Source organism: Engraulis encrasicolus, chromosome 12 (assembly GCF_034702125.1).
Source record: "Engraulis encrasicolus isolate BLACKSEA-1 chromosome 12, IST_EnEncr_1.0, whole genome shotgun sequence".
Classification (NCBI taxonomy): Eukaryota; Metazoa; Chordata; class Actinopteri; order Clupeiformes; family Engraulidae; genus Engraulis; species Engraulis encrasicolus.
The window spans coordinates 8079035-8091534 of NC_085868.1; the positions used below are offsets into that span (position 1 = coordinate 8079035).

Consider the following 12500-nt stretch of genomic DNA (forward strand, 5'->3'; position numbering starts at 1 on the left):
ACACACACACACACACACACACACACACAGAGAGAGAGACAACAAGCTGTTAACAAAACAAGTCATGCTTTGAGTAATAAGAGTTTCTGACTTCAAAGGGTCCGAACACACACACACGGAACACAAAGCTTCTGATTCACATGTACACACATGCACACCGACAAAGAAACCTACTCACACACACACACACACAAACACACATGCACACACACGCACACGCACACACACACACACGCACACACACACACAAAGGTGCACAAAGCAAAGGCAATAAACCACAGAGACAGGCTTGGTAACCGAGCTCTCTTCCAAATGGCACACACACACACACACAGACATACACACAGTCCTCCTCTCATACCATACACTGTAAAACCCCAAAGCCATCTTGTTAATAGGAGCACACACGCACACACACACACACACACACGCACTCACACTGTTAATAAGAGCTTTCGCTTCCAGTTAAGTGCCACACTGATTGTGCCCTAATGGGACTGTGAGTTATTTTCAACACAGGAGACCGAGGATGTAAATGCACTATTAACGATATAGTGGAGCGTGTGTGTGCCAGCCAAAGAGAGAGAGAGAGAGAGAGAGAGAGAGAGAGAGAGAGAGAGAGAGAGAGAGAGAGAGAGAGAGAGAGAGAGAGAGAGACAGAGAGTTTGTGTTTGTTGTGTGTGTGTGTGGTATGGTATGGTGTGAGTGGTGTGGTATGGTGTGTGTGTGTTTTATATAGAGTGTGTGTGGAGTATGTTGCCAGTAGAGTGCCACAGAGTGATCATTTCTTCTCTGTCAAATTGATGCAACAGGATTCAATAGCACCCCCCCCCCCACACACACACACACACACTGCTCCACAGTGTCAGGGCCTGGTTAAAAGGCTTTAACGCTCTCTAAATTATTCAATAGCCGATCAATCTCCAGATAATGCCCAGCAACACAACCATCCGCAACGCTCAACAGGGAACAGGCCAAGACAAGACGCTTCAAAATAACACACACACACACACACGCACGCACGTACGGGCACACACGCTCATTGCACACAAAACACACAGTTACACACACACACACACACACACACACACACACACGCTCACACACACACACACACACACACACACACACACACACACACACACACACACACACAGAAATACACATGCATCCAAACAAGCAGCCGTGACATGGACGTAAGAGCAATAACCATTAGCGGCTTACTCAGAGTCTCGTAATAAAAATCTGATAAACATGTCCAGGCAAATATCACCAAGCACATCTAGGCAAAGACGTCCAACCGTGGCTGATCTCCTTAAACCATGTGATAAACTAAAAAAAAATCAGTAACTATGTGCTTTGTCACATGAGTTGAGACTGGAAATTGGCTTTACTGTAAAACACCTCCTTTGTCTTTTGACCTAATCTCCAGTTCGCTCCAAACAAAAAGCAGCCGCCACAGCATGTTTAATATTTAGGCAGAATGACAAAAAGTTTCAATGCATTTTCATTAGTTTCAGTTCAACAAAGATGACCTAAACATTGTATTAAAGTTTGTTGGTGGAATGGACAGTGTGCAGGATTTCTTTGCACTTGATTTTCATTAGTTTCAACATTTTTTAGTAATTACTAAACTAATTACTACAGTATTACTGCTCCTTTATGATTACTAGAACTAATATAAAATTGGGGCTACATAACTCCTTTTGCAATAACTTTGGAACATATTTTTCTCTGTTTCAACATTTTTAGTAGGGCAGTCTCTATCTTGTTCTGAGGCTCCAGGCTCAGACTGAGTTGTCGGTTGACTTCACTAATCGAACTAATTTAGACTACCGAGTTGCCTGCATTTGCTTGTTGGTTTTACTGCTTCACTGCTTACCTGGGAAGTCGCAGTGGTGGATGCGTCTCTTCTCCAGGTCGGGGTTGTTCCTGCGGTTGTAGCGTACGGGCATGCCCTGGCTGGCCACACCTCCAGTGGCGGAGGCAGCACCGCCCCGACCCGTCTGCCCCTGCCCCTGCCCCTGGGACTGTGCCTGTGCGTGGGAGTGCCCCTGGCCTGGGTGGTGGGGTGGAGCAGGCGGTGCGGGGCCCTGGGAGGCCATCTTGGAGGCGATGGTGGCAGCGTAGGAGGGCGGGGGCGAAAGGTTCTGCAGCAGCTCCTTGTGGCGGTCGGGGCTGCCCGGTTCGGAGCTGGGGGGCGAGGGGGGCAGGTACGGCGACTTGCTGCTACCGTGATGATGCTGCTGGTGGTGGGGGATGGAGGCTGTGGCGTGCGGTTGCTGGGAGTAGGGCATGGCGAAACCCCCACCACCACTAACACCAACACTGGTGCAGGAGTACGGTTTTAGGCCACCGCTGGTGTGTGGGGCGGCCATGTTGTGAAGGTCAAATGAGGGCAACATGTGCGGGTGCGTGTTGGACATGTGGTCTCCGTGGTGACCGCTGCCCGGGTGACCGTGTGGCATGGGCATGTCCAGGTCGGAGGTGAGCAGCTGGAAGAGCGGCCCGTCCTGCGGCAGGTCGAACGACGGCATCTCCTGCTTGATGTAAACGCCCGAGGACGAGGAGGACGAAGTGGGGTCCTCCACCGAGGCGTCCGCACCAGTGCCCGATGCGGGACTGAACACGCTGGTGAAGTCGGGCAGAGCGGGCGCTGGAGGTGCCATGGCGGAGACGGGGCCCATGCCACCCGACGACGACGGGCAGTCTGGATGGGCGTAAGAGGACGGAGAGGAGGAGGAGGAAGGGCTGGCATTGGGCTCGGTCTTCACCGTCTGGGCACCACAGGTGTTGGTGGCGGTGGTGGTGTGTGGCTGCCGGGAAGAGGGTCGGCACAGGCTGGTGCGCAGGTACGCCAGGTCGGGAAGGTAGACGTTCATGTTGATGCTGTAGGGGGCCCCCTGGTCATCGCAGAAGAACTGGTCCACCACCGATGAGCTCTCTCGCCGAGACTTGTGGCGGCCGTCCGGCTGCAGGCCATGGTGGTGGTGGTGGTGGTGGTGGTGGGGCTGGGGGCTCAGGTACTTATCCATCTCCAGCTTTGCCTGGGTGGAGGAAGGGGAGCGCAGACAAGTCAATATTTCACTGTGAATGTGTCTGTGAGTGCTTCTGTCTCTGTCACACACTGTCACTAAAACACAGCAGTAGACGCAGTATCCCATTCACGTAACTACTTCACATAGATGACATTTTAGACATTTAGTAGGCCAACAAGCCCTTGCAGTTAAACCAAACGCCTCAGTCAGTCACTGATCACTTCTTGGGCCGTGAGAGTAAAGAGGGCCTGGGAAAAATGCTTGGAATAATTTTGCAGCAGGCGCGCTTCGCTTCTGTTGCCGTTGCGAAACCGCAGGTCTATAACTGTGACACCGGGACGCACGAAGACACAAAAACGCCAAATGTTATCAACCTGACAGCTGCGCTTGGGAGAGACATTTTTAGAAGCTGCCCTCTGGGAGAAGGAATCGCGAGGAAACTGACGGTACATTTGTACATGACACACAGACACGATTTTCGAGGGAGTTATGTGGTGGTTTGACATTATCTTCAGTGTCATTCTTAAACTGATTAGCGGCATATTTGCAATCTGAAACTTTTACGCGTGATTATTGCACACACTGATAACTGTTCTAAAGTGTGTGTGTGTGCTGAGTAGAGCGTATGCAAGCTCTGTGGTGGTGGTGGACGTGGTGGTCCGCCCGTTTGCGTTATATGGCGCAAGTCACCGGTAAAACATTTATCATGTACTCTTCAATAGGCTCTTGCTACATTCCCCCTTCCCCTGTAAAACAGCACTCATTCCACACGGCCAAAACAGACGCCGCTGACAGGTGGAACCAGCAGCGCTGCCGTGGCTGCGCCCGCTGACTGCTGCTCAGCTTTTCCAAATAAATTTCTCCTCTCTCTCTCGTTATCATGAAACCGCACAGGGTGAGAATAAATACAAAGGAATGAATGCCATATTTCTCGCACGGCTCACTGCCAGACGTGAAAAAGGGTAAGGGGGTGTTGATTCCAGATACGCACACACACAGTGAGAGAAAACACCCTAGATGTCTGGCTACTGAGGAACTCTATGGCTGACTGCTGCTGCTGCTTACACCGAGCTATTTCTGGATTTAGATCTTCCAGCTGTTGCCCGAGCCTGTATCTCTTTCACAAGTTTTCAGATTAAGGGTCAGCGTTGCTGGGAAGTTTCAATGCAGACCGCGAGGCGCGTAGTAACGTGCGTGGGCGACAGGGAGTCAGTTGTTGACGGCATGGTAGCCAAGAGACCAACTGTGCAAAGCAATTGCTCCGTCTGATATAGCCTATCCTCCAAGCGCCCTCCGCCCCAAAGCCTCCCCTCACCCGTGCGCACAGTCAGTGCAGAACGGGGAAAACCCACACCCATGATTCCATCAATAGCGAATGATAGCGGTATAACCTCAATGGACAAGAGCCACGCCGTGTGACCGTGATTAGTCAACGTCCCAAACACCACATTCACCAATTCCGAGAGCACAGGCGAGGTCCAAGCACTTGAAACATTTAAACGAATGGAAACATGAAAAGCTACTGCACATTTACCTGGGAATAGTCGCCTGATGTCGTCCTATCAACGTCATTATTCTTGCCATCAAAGGAGAACAGGGACGAGTCGTCTGGGAATCCGTCCGAGAGCGATGGCTTTAGGAGAGTGTAAAACTCATCTGGTCCTCCGGGTGCAAGCCCAGCGCTCATCGTTAAAAGCGTGGCGGCCATAAAAGCCCTGTCCCTTTGGTGCTACTGGCCAGGAGAATGAGCAGGGAATCGCGACAAGAGAACACACGGGAGAGCGTACAGGACGAAGGGCGCATGGAATGACGGCGTGCGTGTAGGTGTACTCGCTTGAGTAGATGTCCCGTCTCTCCTCTCCTCTCTGCTGCCTCTGAAAGATTTGTATGCTTGGCTTGACTAAGGGAAGGGCGGGGCGGGGCGCTGTCAGACTGCACTGAACTGAACGGGCAGGCTACACCTATAACGCTGTGTGATACTGTAACAGTAACGGCGAAAATGGACAACAAAAGGTTAAATGAGGAGGAAAAAAGGAACTGGCGGAGAGTTAGGAATTTTTGTCCTACCAGTAGGCTGCAGTTACAGCTATTTAAGAAACAATCTCACAGCGCCTCCCATTCACTGTCTGGGCAAAATGCACGCCACTGCATGCAGACAGCTGAATAGAAATGAGTCTTCTCATCGTATTGTTTTATTCAGACTATAGGCTTTAATTCCAGATAATTAATAACACAGATGCATGCTGAAGCTTTCGAATTCATAGGCCTTCCTTAATTTACCCCATAATTTAAACTCCCGACTTCTTAATAATCCATCAATTAATAATTTAACAATTTAGACCACTGTAGGGATGCTAAGTGTCTTGGAGCAAAATTTAAATTCTGTGCGCGTTACTCCTGTTTATTTAAATAATGTGATTGATAAATTACACCGCTAATGAATTTACAAACATAAGCGTTAATTGATGTGTGATCGGTTTGTGAAGGGAGCTTCTTCGACTTCAGCCTGTGACTTGATGGAACGTATTCCAAGCATGTAGCGTGAGTAACATTAAGATGACACCGATAAGAGCATAACTCTAAAATGATTAAGGTATGCGTGACCGCGGCTATTTTTACACACCAATGTGCAAGTCTAACAAATCAAAGGGCTCGTGTTTGCGCCGCGCGCTGCCATCTCTGATCTTAGTTGGCCGACAATACCAAAGAGAAGATTTTACACGGTGGAACAGGCTGCTTTAAATGTCGTCTGCATACCTGTCCATCCCTCGCAAAGTACTTATCTTAACGGCAGGAGCAATTAAATTCTTAGAGACAGTTCTTAGAGACAGGGTGACGTTAAAACTTAGGTGAAATCAAGACGGCTTGTCAGTGGCAAGAGTACATAAACAAGCCCACGAGAAGACACTGTATCTGAGCCGCGTGCGCATACACGCGCGCACTGTGACGCAAAACACACACACACACACGCACACACACACACACACACACACACACACACACACACACACACACACACACACACACACACACACACACACACACACACACACACACACACACACACACACACACACAAAATTACTGTACACAGATTTTTTTTGTTTTTGTTTACACCAATATGTATTCATTCACAAATAAATATAAATCAATCCATGTCTGTCCAAGACAAATGTTTTTGTTATATGCACATTTAAAACAATATGTATAAAATGTCAAACATTATAAAAGCATCAGTGAAAGCACAGATTATGCCAAGTCAAGCACACTCAACTCAAGTTTAAGATCAAGATCAATATTTTAAAAAATCTCACAGCTCTAAACCGTTTGCAGCACATATAAAAAGTCCAAGGTGTAAGGTGTACTCATCAAAATAGTCTATGGCGTGCTGGTCACAGTCTCTGGTGGACGCACAGCTGGTCGATCGCTGATTCCGAGACACCCAGGGTTGATTACAGCACGGGCCTACTGGGCCCTGACCCAGGGGCCCAAGACTCTAGGGGCACCTGAAGAAGCCTCTATATTTCCCCTTTCTTTCCTTTTTCATATTACGATAAAAGCACACTTTTAACAACTGGACATTTTGATTTTTCTCAGGGGACATATCCCTGAACCCCAAACAATATTGAGTCACAAACATCTGGCCAAAAACCCTGAAACTTTTTGTAAACCAGGAAAACCCATGTAGACGGGCCTTTCTTGTTGTCTGGCCCAGGGGCCCATGGAATCATAATCTGCCCCTGTGGGACACTGATGTGAGAGCGGAGTATCTGGTCCCAGGGTTGCTAGTTGCTCAATCGAGGAGAGAGTGGAAGCAAATTGCAGTGTGCATACTTCTACGCTCTTCTTGACACAATTTTGTCCTGCACCTGGCTTCAGTATCGTGGGATGTGCACACAGTTGCTCTTGTTTAAGACTTTGTTAAAGACTCAGTCACAAGTGTCTTTTGGTTGATCCCTGCTGCCATTGGTCTCTGGCGACCCCCATAGCTAGCAGTGATGGGCAAAATGGATTCATTACTTACAATACAGCACCACATATTGCAAATAACTTGGTTTTACCTGTTCAATTCATCCAGGGGATTGGCTGGTTGAGTGATCACCTGGCTGAATTGGACAGGTTAAACAAGGTCATTTTGAATAAGTGGCATTACACTGTAAAGGTCACTAATGAATCCATTGTGCCCATCTCTGATGGCTAGAAAACATTACATCCATTACATCTAAGAACTGACTTCAGTCATTTCCAACAGTCTGTTCATTTCATCGGACGTTTGGCTTTCCTGTATTTCTCTGGAACTCCTTTCTTTGTCTGCAGAGGAGGAGAGGAGGGGAAAAGAAGAGAGAGAGAGAGAGAGAGAGAGAGAGAGAGAGAGAGCGGGCATGAGTGAGGAGTGTAGAGAAGAGACGTTAGGGGGAGACCGTAGAGAAGAAGAGAGGAAATATGAGCAAAGGAGGAGAAGAGAAGAGAAGAGAAGAGAAGAGAAGAGAAGAGACAAAAGAGGAGAGGAGAGCAGACACGAGAAAACACATTCAGGTTAGTCTCAGTGCATGGTCAGAGTGAATTCAACAGTGTCCTCTTCTGAATCGGTGTCTACCATCAAATGGACACCTCCATAGATGGACAGCTCTGGCACTGTCTTGGAGACAAACCAGAGAGAGAGAGAGAGACAGAGAGAGAGAGAGAGAGAGAGAGAGACAGAGAGAGAGAGACAGAGAGAGAGACAGAGAGAGAGAGAGAGAGAGAGAGAGAGAGAGAGAGAGAGAGAGAGAGAGAGAGAGAGAGCGAGAGCGAGCTGCTGTGTACTCACAAACACAGTGGGCTTGGGACGCAGGTCGGCCGGGTCGCCGTCCCTGACGGGAGCGGGAGCGGGACTGATTCGGAGCTGCGGAATGGAAGCTCCTGTTGTCGCGGCGACGGCCCCTGGGTCCGGCGGGACTAGGAAGTCACCCTGCAGCTGCTGCTGGGATCGCATGCTGAGCAGCATCTGCTTCATCATAGACAACTCCTACAGGATAGGATCACACGGAGACATTACCTTACACTTAGCTGACGCTTTCATTCAGTGCGATTTACAGTAATTATTTTTCAGGGTGTTGGTTAGAGTCAAGGGCTCCTCGATAATGAGAAAAATCAATATCATGATTATTTCAGTCAATATTGATATCATGATCATTTTTTTAAGACAAATAATTGTCCTTAACAATTCACAATCTTCCCTCCCTTCAGCAGTGTGAGTATAGGGCCACAGAGTGGTGTGTGTGCATGTGCAGTGGTGTTCTGCATGACTGTTGGGTAGCAAGTCTGCTATGTGCTCGCAATGGCTCAAGTAGAGGGGAATGTATTGCACTTAGCGAAACTTACCTTTGGCAGCATAGACAATTTTTTTTTATATTGATCGACATTATAAAATTTGATATTGTTTGACAGCAAGATTGATTTCATGATAAATAAATTTGTTATATTGCACAGCCCTACTATAGTCTCTGGAGCAATGTCAGCCATGTAGGGAGAGATCAGGTGGGAATTGAACCGTGTGGGAACTTCAGCCATGGATAGAGGTGTAGGGGGAGGGTGGGATTCGAACATGCAACCCTTTGATTCTAAGACCAGTCACCCCTAACCATTAAGCTATAGACATCTAAACATAGGCATGAGCACAGACACCACAACAGACACAAAGGCAACTCATAAAGGATGAAATGACAAGACCATTTTGAAACCAATTAATTACAGGCTGTCTAATTAATTGATACCATAACAATATTTTCCTCAAAAGCAACATTCTGTAGTGCGACACTAGGATCAAATGGGCGATGGAAGCCTTATTTGGAGAAGTCTTTTTTGTCTCGGGCAGAGGTGGCCAGAGTAAAAGTAGAAGTAAATTTATTGTGTAAGTACAACACTAGCACATGATATTACATAGCGGTTACACTAGTTATTCCTTTGTACCTAATGAGGTAGCTAGACATTTTTGTTACAGAAAAAAAAACGTAAAACCTAAAAAGAAAACCCCCAAATGTGATCCAACCAGCGCAGAATCAAGTATATTGCTCTATAGTAACTGTAGACCAGTTACTTAGTGAAGTTACGTGTGTTGGAAGGAACTATTTTATTTTTTACACATTTTACTTTGGCCACCTCTAGTCTCAGGTGCAAGTATATGCTCTCTGGGGCTTGAATCCATTTGGAGTAAAAAAAAAAAGCAACAACAAACAAACAAACAAAAAAACAGGTAAGTGTAGCCTCCAGGACTGCCAGTGCCAACAGATCCAGCAGTGTCTGTGCTTGCTGCTACTTGCTTTGCATCTCCATGACCCTGGCTGAAGTGTTTCATGGGTAAACAGACTTTTTTTGCACGATTTGCAATACATTTGACTTGGAATGGGAACTGTGATTAATTTGTGCCATTTTTAAACTAATTATTCAAAAGGGAATGAATGAATCATAATTAACAGATTTAAGTCCCAGCCCAATTTCAAACATGATCAGACACACCTCAAAAGGTTAAAAACTACAGAGAACAGGTAAAAATATGCCAGCACATGTAAAATGTTATATGTGCAAAAGCAGTACAACAGTTACAGAGCTAGATTCAGAACAGCCACCAACACTTAATCAGAAATACCACCAACACTTAATCAGGTTAAAATTAAATCATATTTCCAACAGTTAAAAACCTAAATGTGAACTGGTACAAAGACACCTCACTAGGAACAGAAACAAGTTCGTGAGAACAAAGACATCCCAAAAAATACAAAGACAATGTACAAACAATCCCAGCAACAAGACCAAAGGCAGCACAGAACAAAAACACGGCAAAACAAATGAGGACCCGAGACAGTTCAACCAACCCAAAGGTGGCTTCAACACAACCAAAGATAACTCCACCACAGGCGGCAACAAAACTGCACCACAGTAAAGGAACAGACAACCCGAAACAAAACCACAAAAACTCATTACTGGAGCGATCACTCAGCACTGAACTTGATGCACACAGTCACTGCAACACGATCACAGGTGCCCCCAACACCAACAAGACCACACAGACACTACACCACAAGACCCCGAGAACTCTCTCAGACACAGAAACACAAGGTGATAGGACCCAACCTCTGAGACAAAAACACGACATCCTACATAACATCTATGACATCCTAATAGAAACTCCAAATCAGAAAAAGTTCACCTGGTAAATTGTGAATAAAAACAAAATGCATTTTCAACAAAAAAAATAAATCTGTTAATTGTGCTAAGACAGCATATCAGATGTCTTAAAGCAAAGCAAAATGATTGTTTTCAGGTAAATATGTGCTCATTCAAAACTAGATACATGCAAATAATTTAAAAAAGTTAGGACAGGGTCAAATGAATGTTTTGAAAATGACAGCATTTTTTTGTATTCACAAAATACCCCAAAAGTCTCAGATTTTTTGGAAGCCTATTTGTAGAAATCTCCAAACTCTGTTGTGTCTTAGATAATTAATCAACTTCTAGAGACACAACTACTTGCACTGAAATAAAAACACTTAGGACTGGACTCACTAGGTAGACAGATTCACTGGTCCTTGGTCTGAAAAAGTTTGAGAAACACTGTCCTAATAAAATAAAATAAAAAAATACTTCAACCTCTGCAATGTCCGAGATAATTTCTCGACTTCTTGATACTCAACCTCTCACACTGAAATATAAACACCTAGGACTGAACTCCCTGCAGACAGTCTCAGACTTGCGATCCCAGACTTGCGATCTCAGACTTGCGATCCCAGAATACGGGGGGGGCGGAGGGGAGTTGGACTGACAAACACTAATGGCCGATCTGCGGGTGATAGCAGCACATGTCTACACCTCCTGGCTTAATTTCTCACACTCCTACTTAGTTACTCTACTAGTTGTAATATAACCGGATTTACAAAAAAAGTATGCATGTGTTTGAATTTAAACTGTAAATTTGTACTTATTTTTGTGGTGTCTTCGCAAATGAAATACATAGCAAAGTACATTTGCTGTTGCCAATAATATAGTAATGATCCAAAAGTAACCAATAGTAATAATACTAGCAAAAACTAGTCCCAAACATGAATTATTGAATGTATTAAATCACTGATTAAATAGTTTGGCCAGAAAAATACAAGCCAAAGTCTCTTACGATGTGACAATGTAATAGGAGACTTGGGTAATTAAATGGCTCTTCAGATTAATATGTACTTCTGCTCAAATGCCTAATTGGGGAGCGACACATGTCTTGAGATACGAGATATGCGACTCAAGTTGCCTTGATGGATTTAGACAGAGGACGTTCAGCTGACGTGTGTGTGTGTGTGTGTGTGTGTGTGTGTGTGTGTGTGTGTGTGTATACGTTCATTGGATAAGGATATCAGGATAAGGGAACACCCACACATGTCCCCTATGAACTCCCTGTTGTCATGGTGAATAGTCAGATATACAGTAGCCAACGCCTTAATCTATACATCGGTCACCATGCCCCTGTAGAAAGAGCATCAGGACACTCTGGGCACACACCCATATCGGAGCTGATTCAGATACAAACACACACACACACACACACACACACACGCTGAATGTTGGATGCCATTCCAGAGTGTGTGTGGATATAGCTCATGCACTTCTCTTGAGCTCGACTGCTATCTTCAGCATGGCATAAACACAAACCTCCAGTCCATCTCTCTCTATCTTCATCTCTCTCTCTCTCTCTCTCTCTCTCTCTCTCTCTCTCTCTCTCTCTCTCTCTCTCTCTCTCTCTCTCTCTCTCTCTCTCTCTCTCTCTCTCTCCATCTCCCTCCTCTTAAGGCAATTCCACACCAACCCCGACAATTGGGCGTCAAGATGCGTTGAAGACAGTCAGTAAGAATTGGCTTGGTGTGTCACGGTACATTTGGCGGAGTTGGAGGATGGCGGTGCCCGTGGGTCTGCTTCGGGACATTTTCAACATGCTCAGTTGGGTTGAGAAGCCTGTTGGTGGTGGGGTTCAATGGCAGACTCTGATTGGTTTGTAAAAAAAATGGGACGAGGGAGGTTAGTAAAACAAAGCTGAAAAATTCACAACCCTTCAGAAGTTTCATAAGCACATTATAATGTACCCCCCTCTTTCTCTCTCGCTCTCTCTCTCTCTCTCTCATACCTGTCCTCTCTTACATTCTCTCTCTTACGCCAAAGAGTGAAGTTGAAACTAACTGCGCTTGCCTTGGCAGTGTCAAACTCTCAAAAACAAGTCCAGGTGTCCTCTTTTGACTAACATTACCTGGACAAGTTTCTAAGAATCTTCTCCGGCGCACTCCCTCTATGCACTCTTCTTTCGCCTTTCTCTCTTCCCTCCACGCTTTACTTTCTCTCTCCACTCACCCGTCTTCACCATTTCCAGCCCCCCCCCCCAACTAAACTCTGATTCTCTCTTTCTCAGTTTTAGCATCTCTCCTGCTTCACACCCTGGCATCTGGTCAA

General features: G+C 46.0%; 2 protein-coding genes across 2 annotated transcripts in view; both read right to left on the reverse strand.

Moving 5' to 3' along the window:
* Positions 1-4916, reverse strand: part of klf5a (Kruppel like factor 5a) — an 11690-nt gene extending 6774 nt beyond the window's left edge. Inside the window, exons 1-2 of the mRNA XM_063212511.1 lie at positions 4573-4916; positions 1883-3047 (exon numbers count right to left, since the gene is read on the reverse strand). Coding sequence (XP_063068581.1) covers positions 1883-3047; positions 4573-4746 — 1339 coding nt within the window. The 5' untranslated portion in view covers positions 4747-4916. The remainder of the gene's footprint in view (positions 1-1882; positions 3048-4572) is intronic.
* A 1227-nt stretch (positions 4917-6143) lies between these two features.
* The window catches only part of pibf1 (progesterone immunomodulatory binding factor 1), a 94296-nt gene continuing 87939 nt past the window's right edge, over positions 6144-12500 (reverse strand). Inside the window, exons 16-17 of the mRNA XM_063211576.1 lie at positions 7849-8046; positions 6144-7349 (exon numbers count right to left, since the gene is read on the reverse strand). Of these exons, the coding sequence (XP_063067646.1) occupies positions 7296-7349; positions 7849-8046 (252 nt within the window). The 3' untranslated portion in view covers positions 6144-7295. The remainder of the gene's footprint in view (positions 7350-7848; positions 8047-12500) is intronic.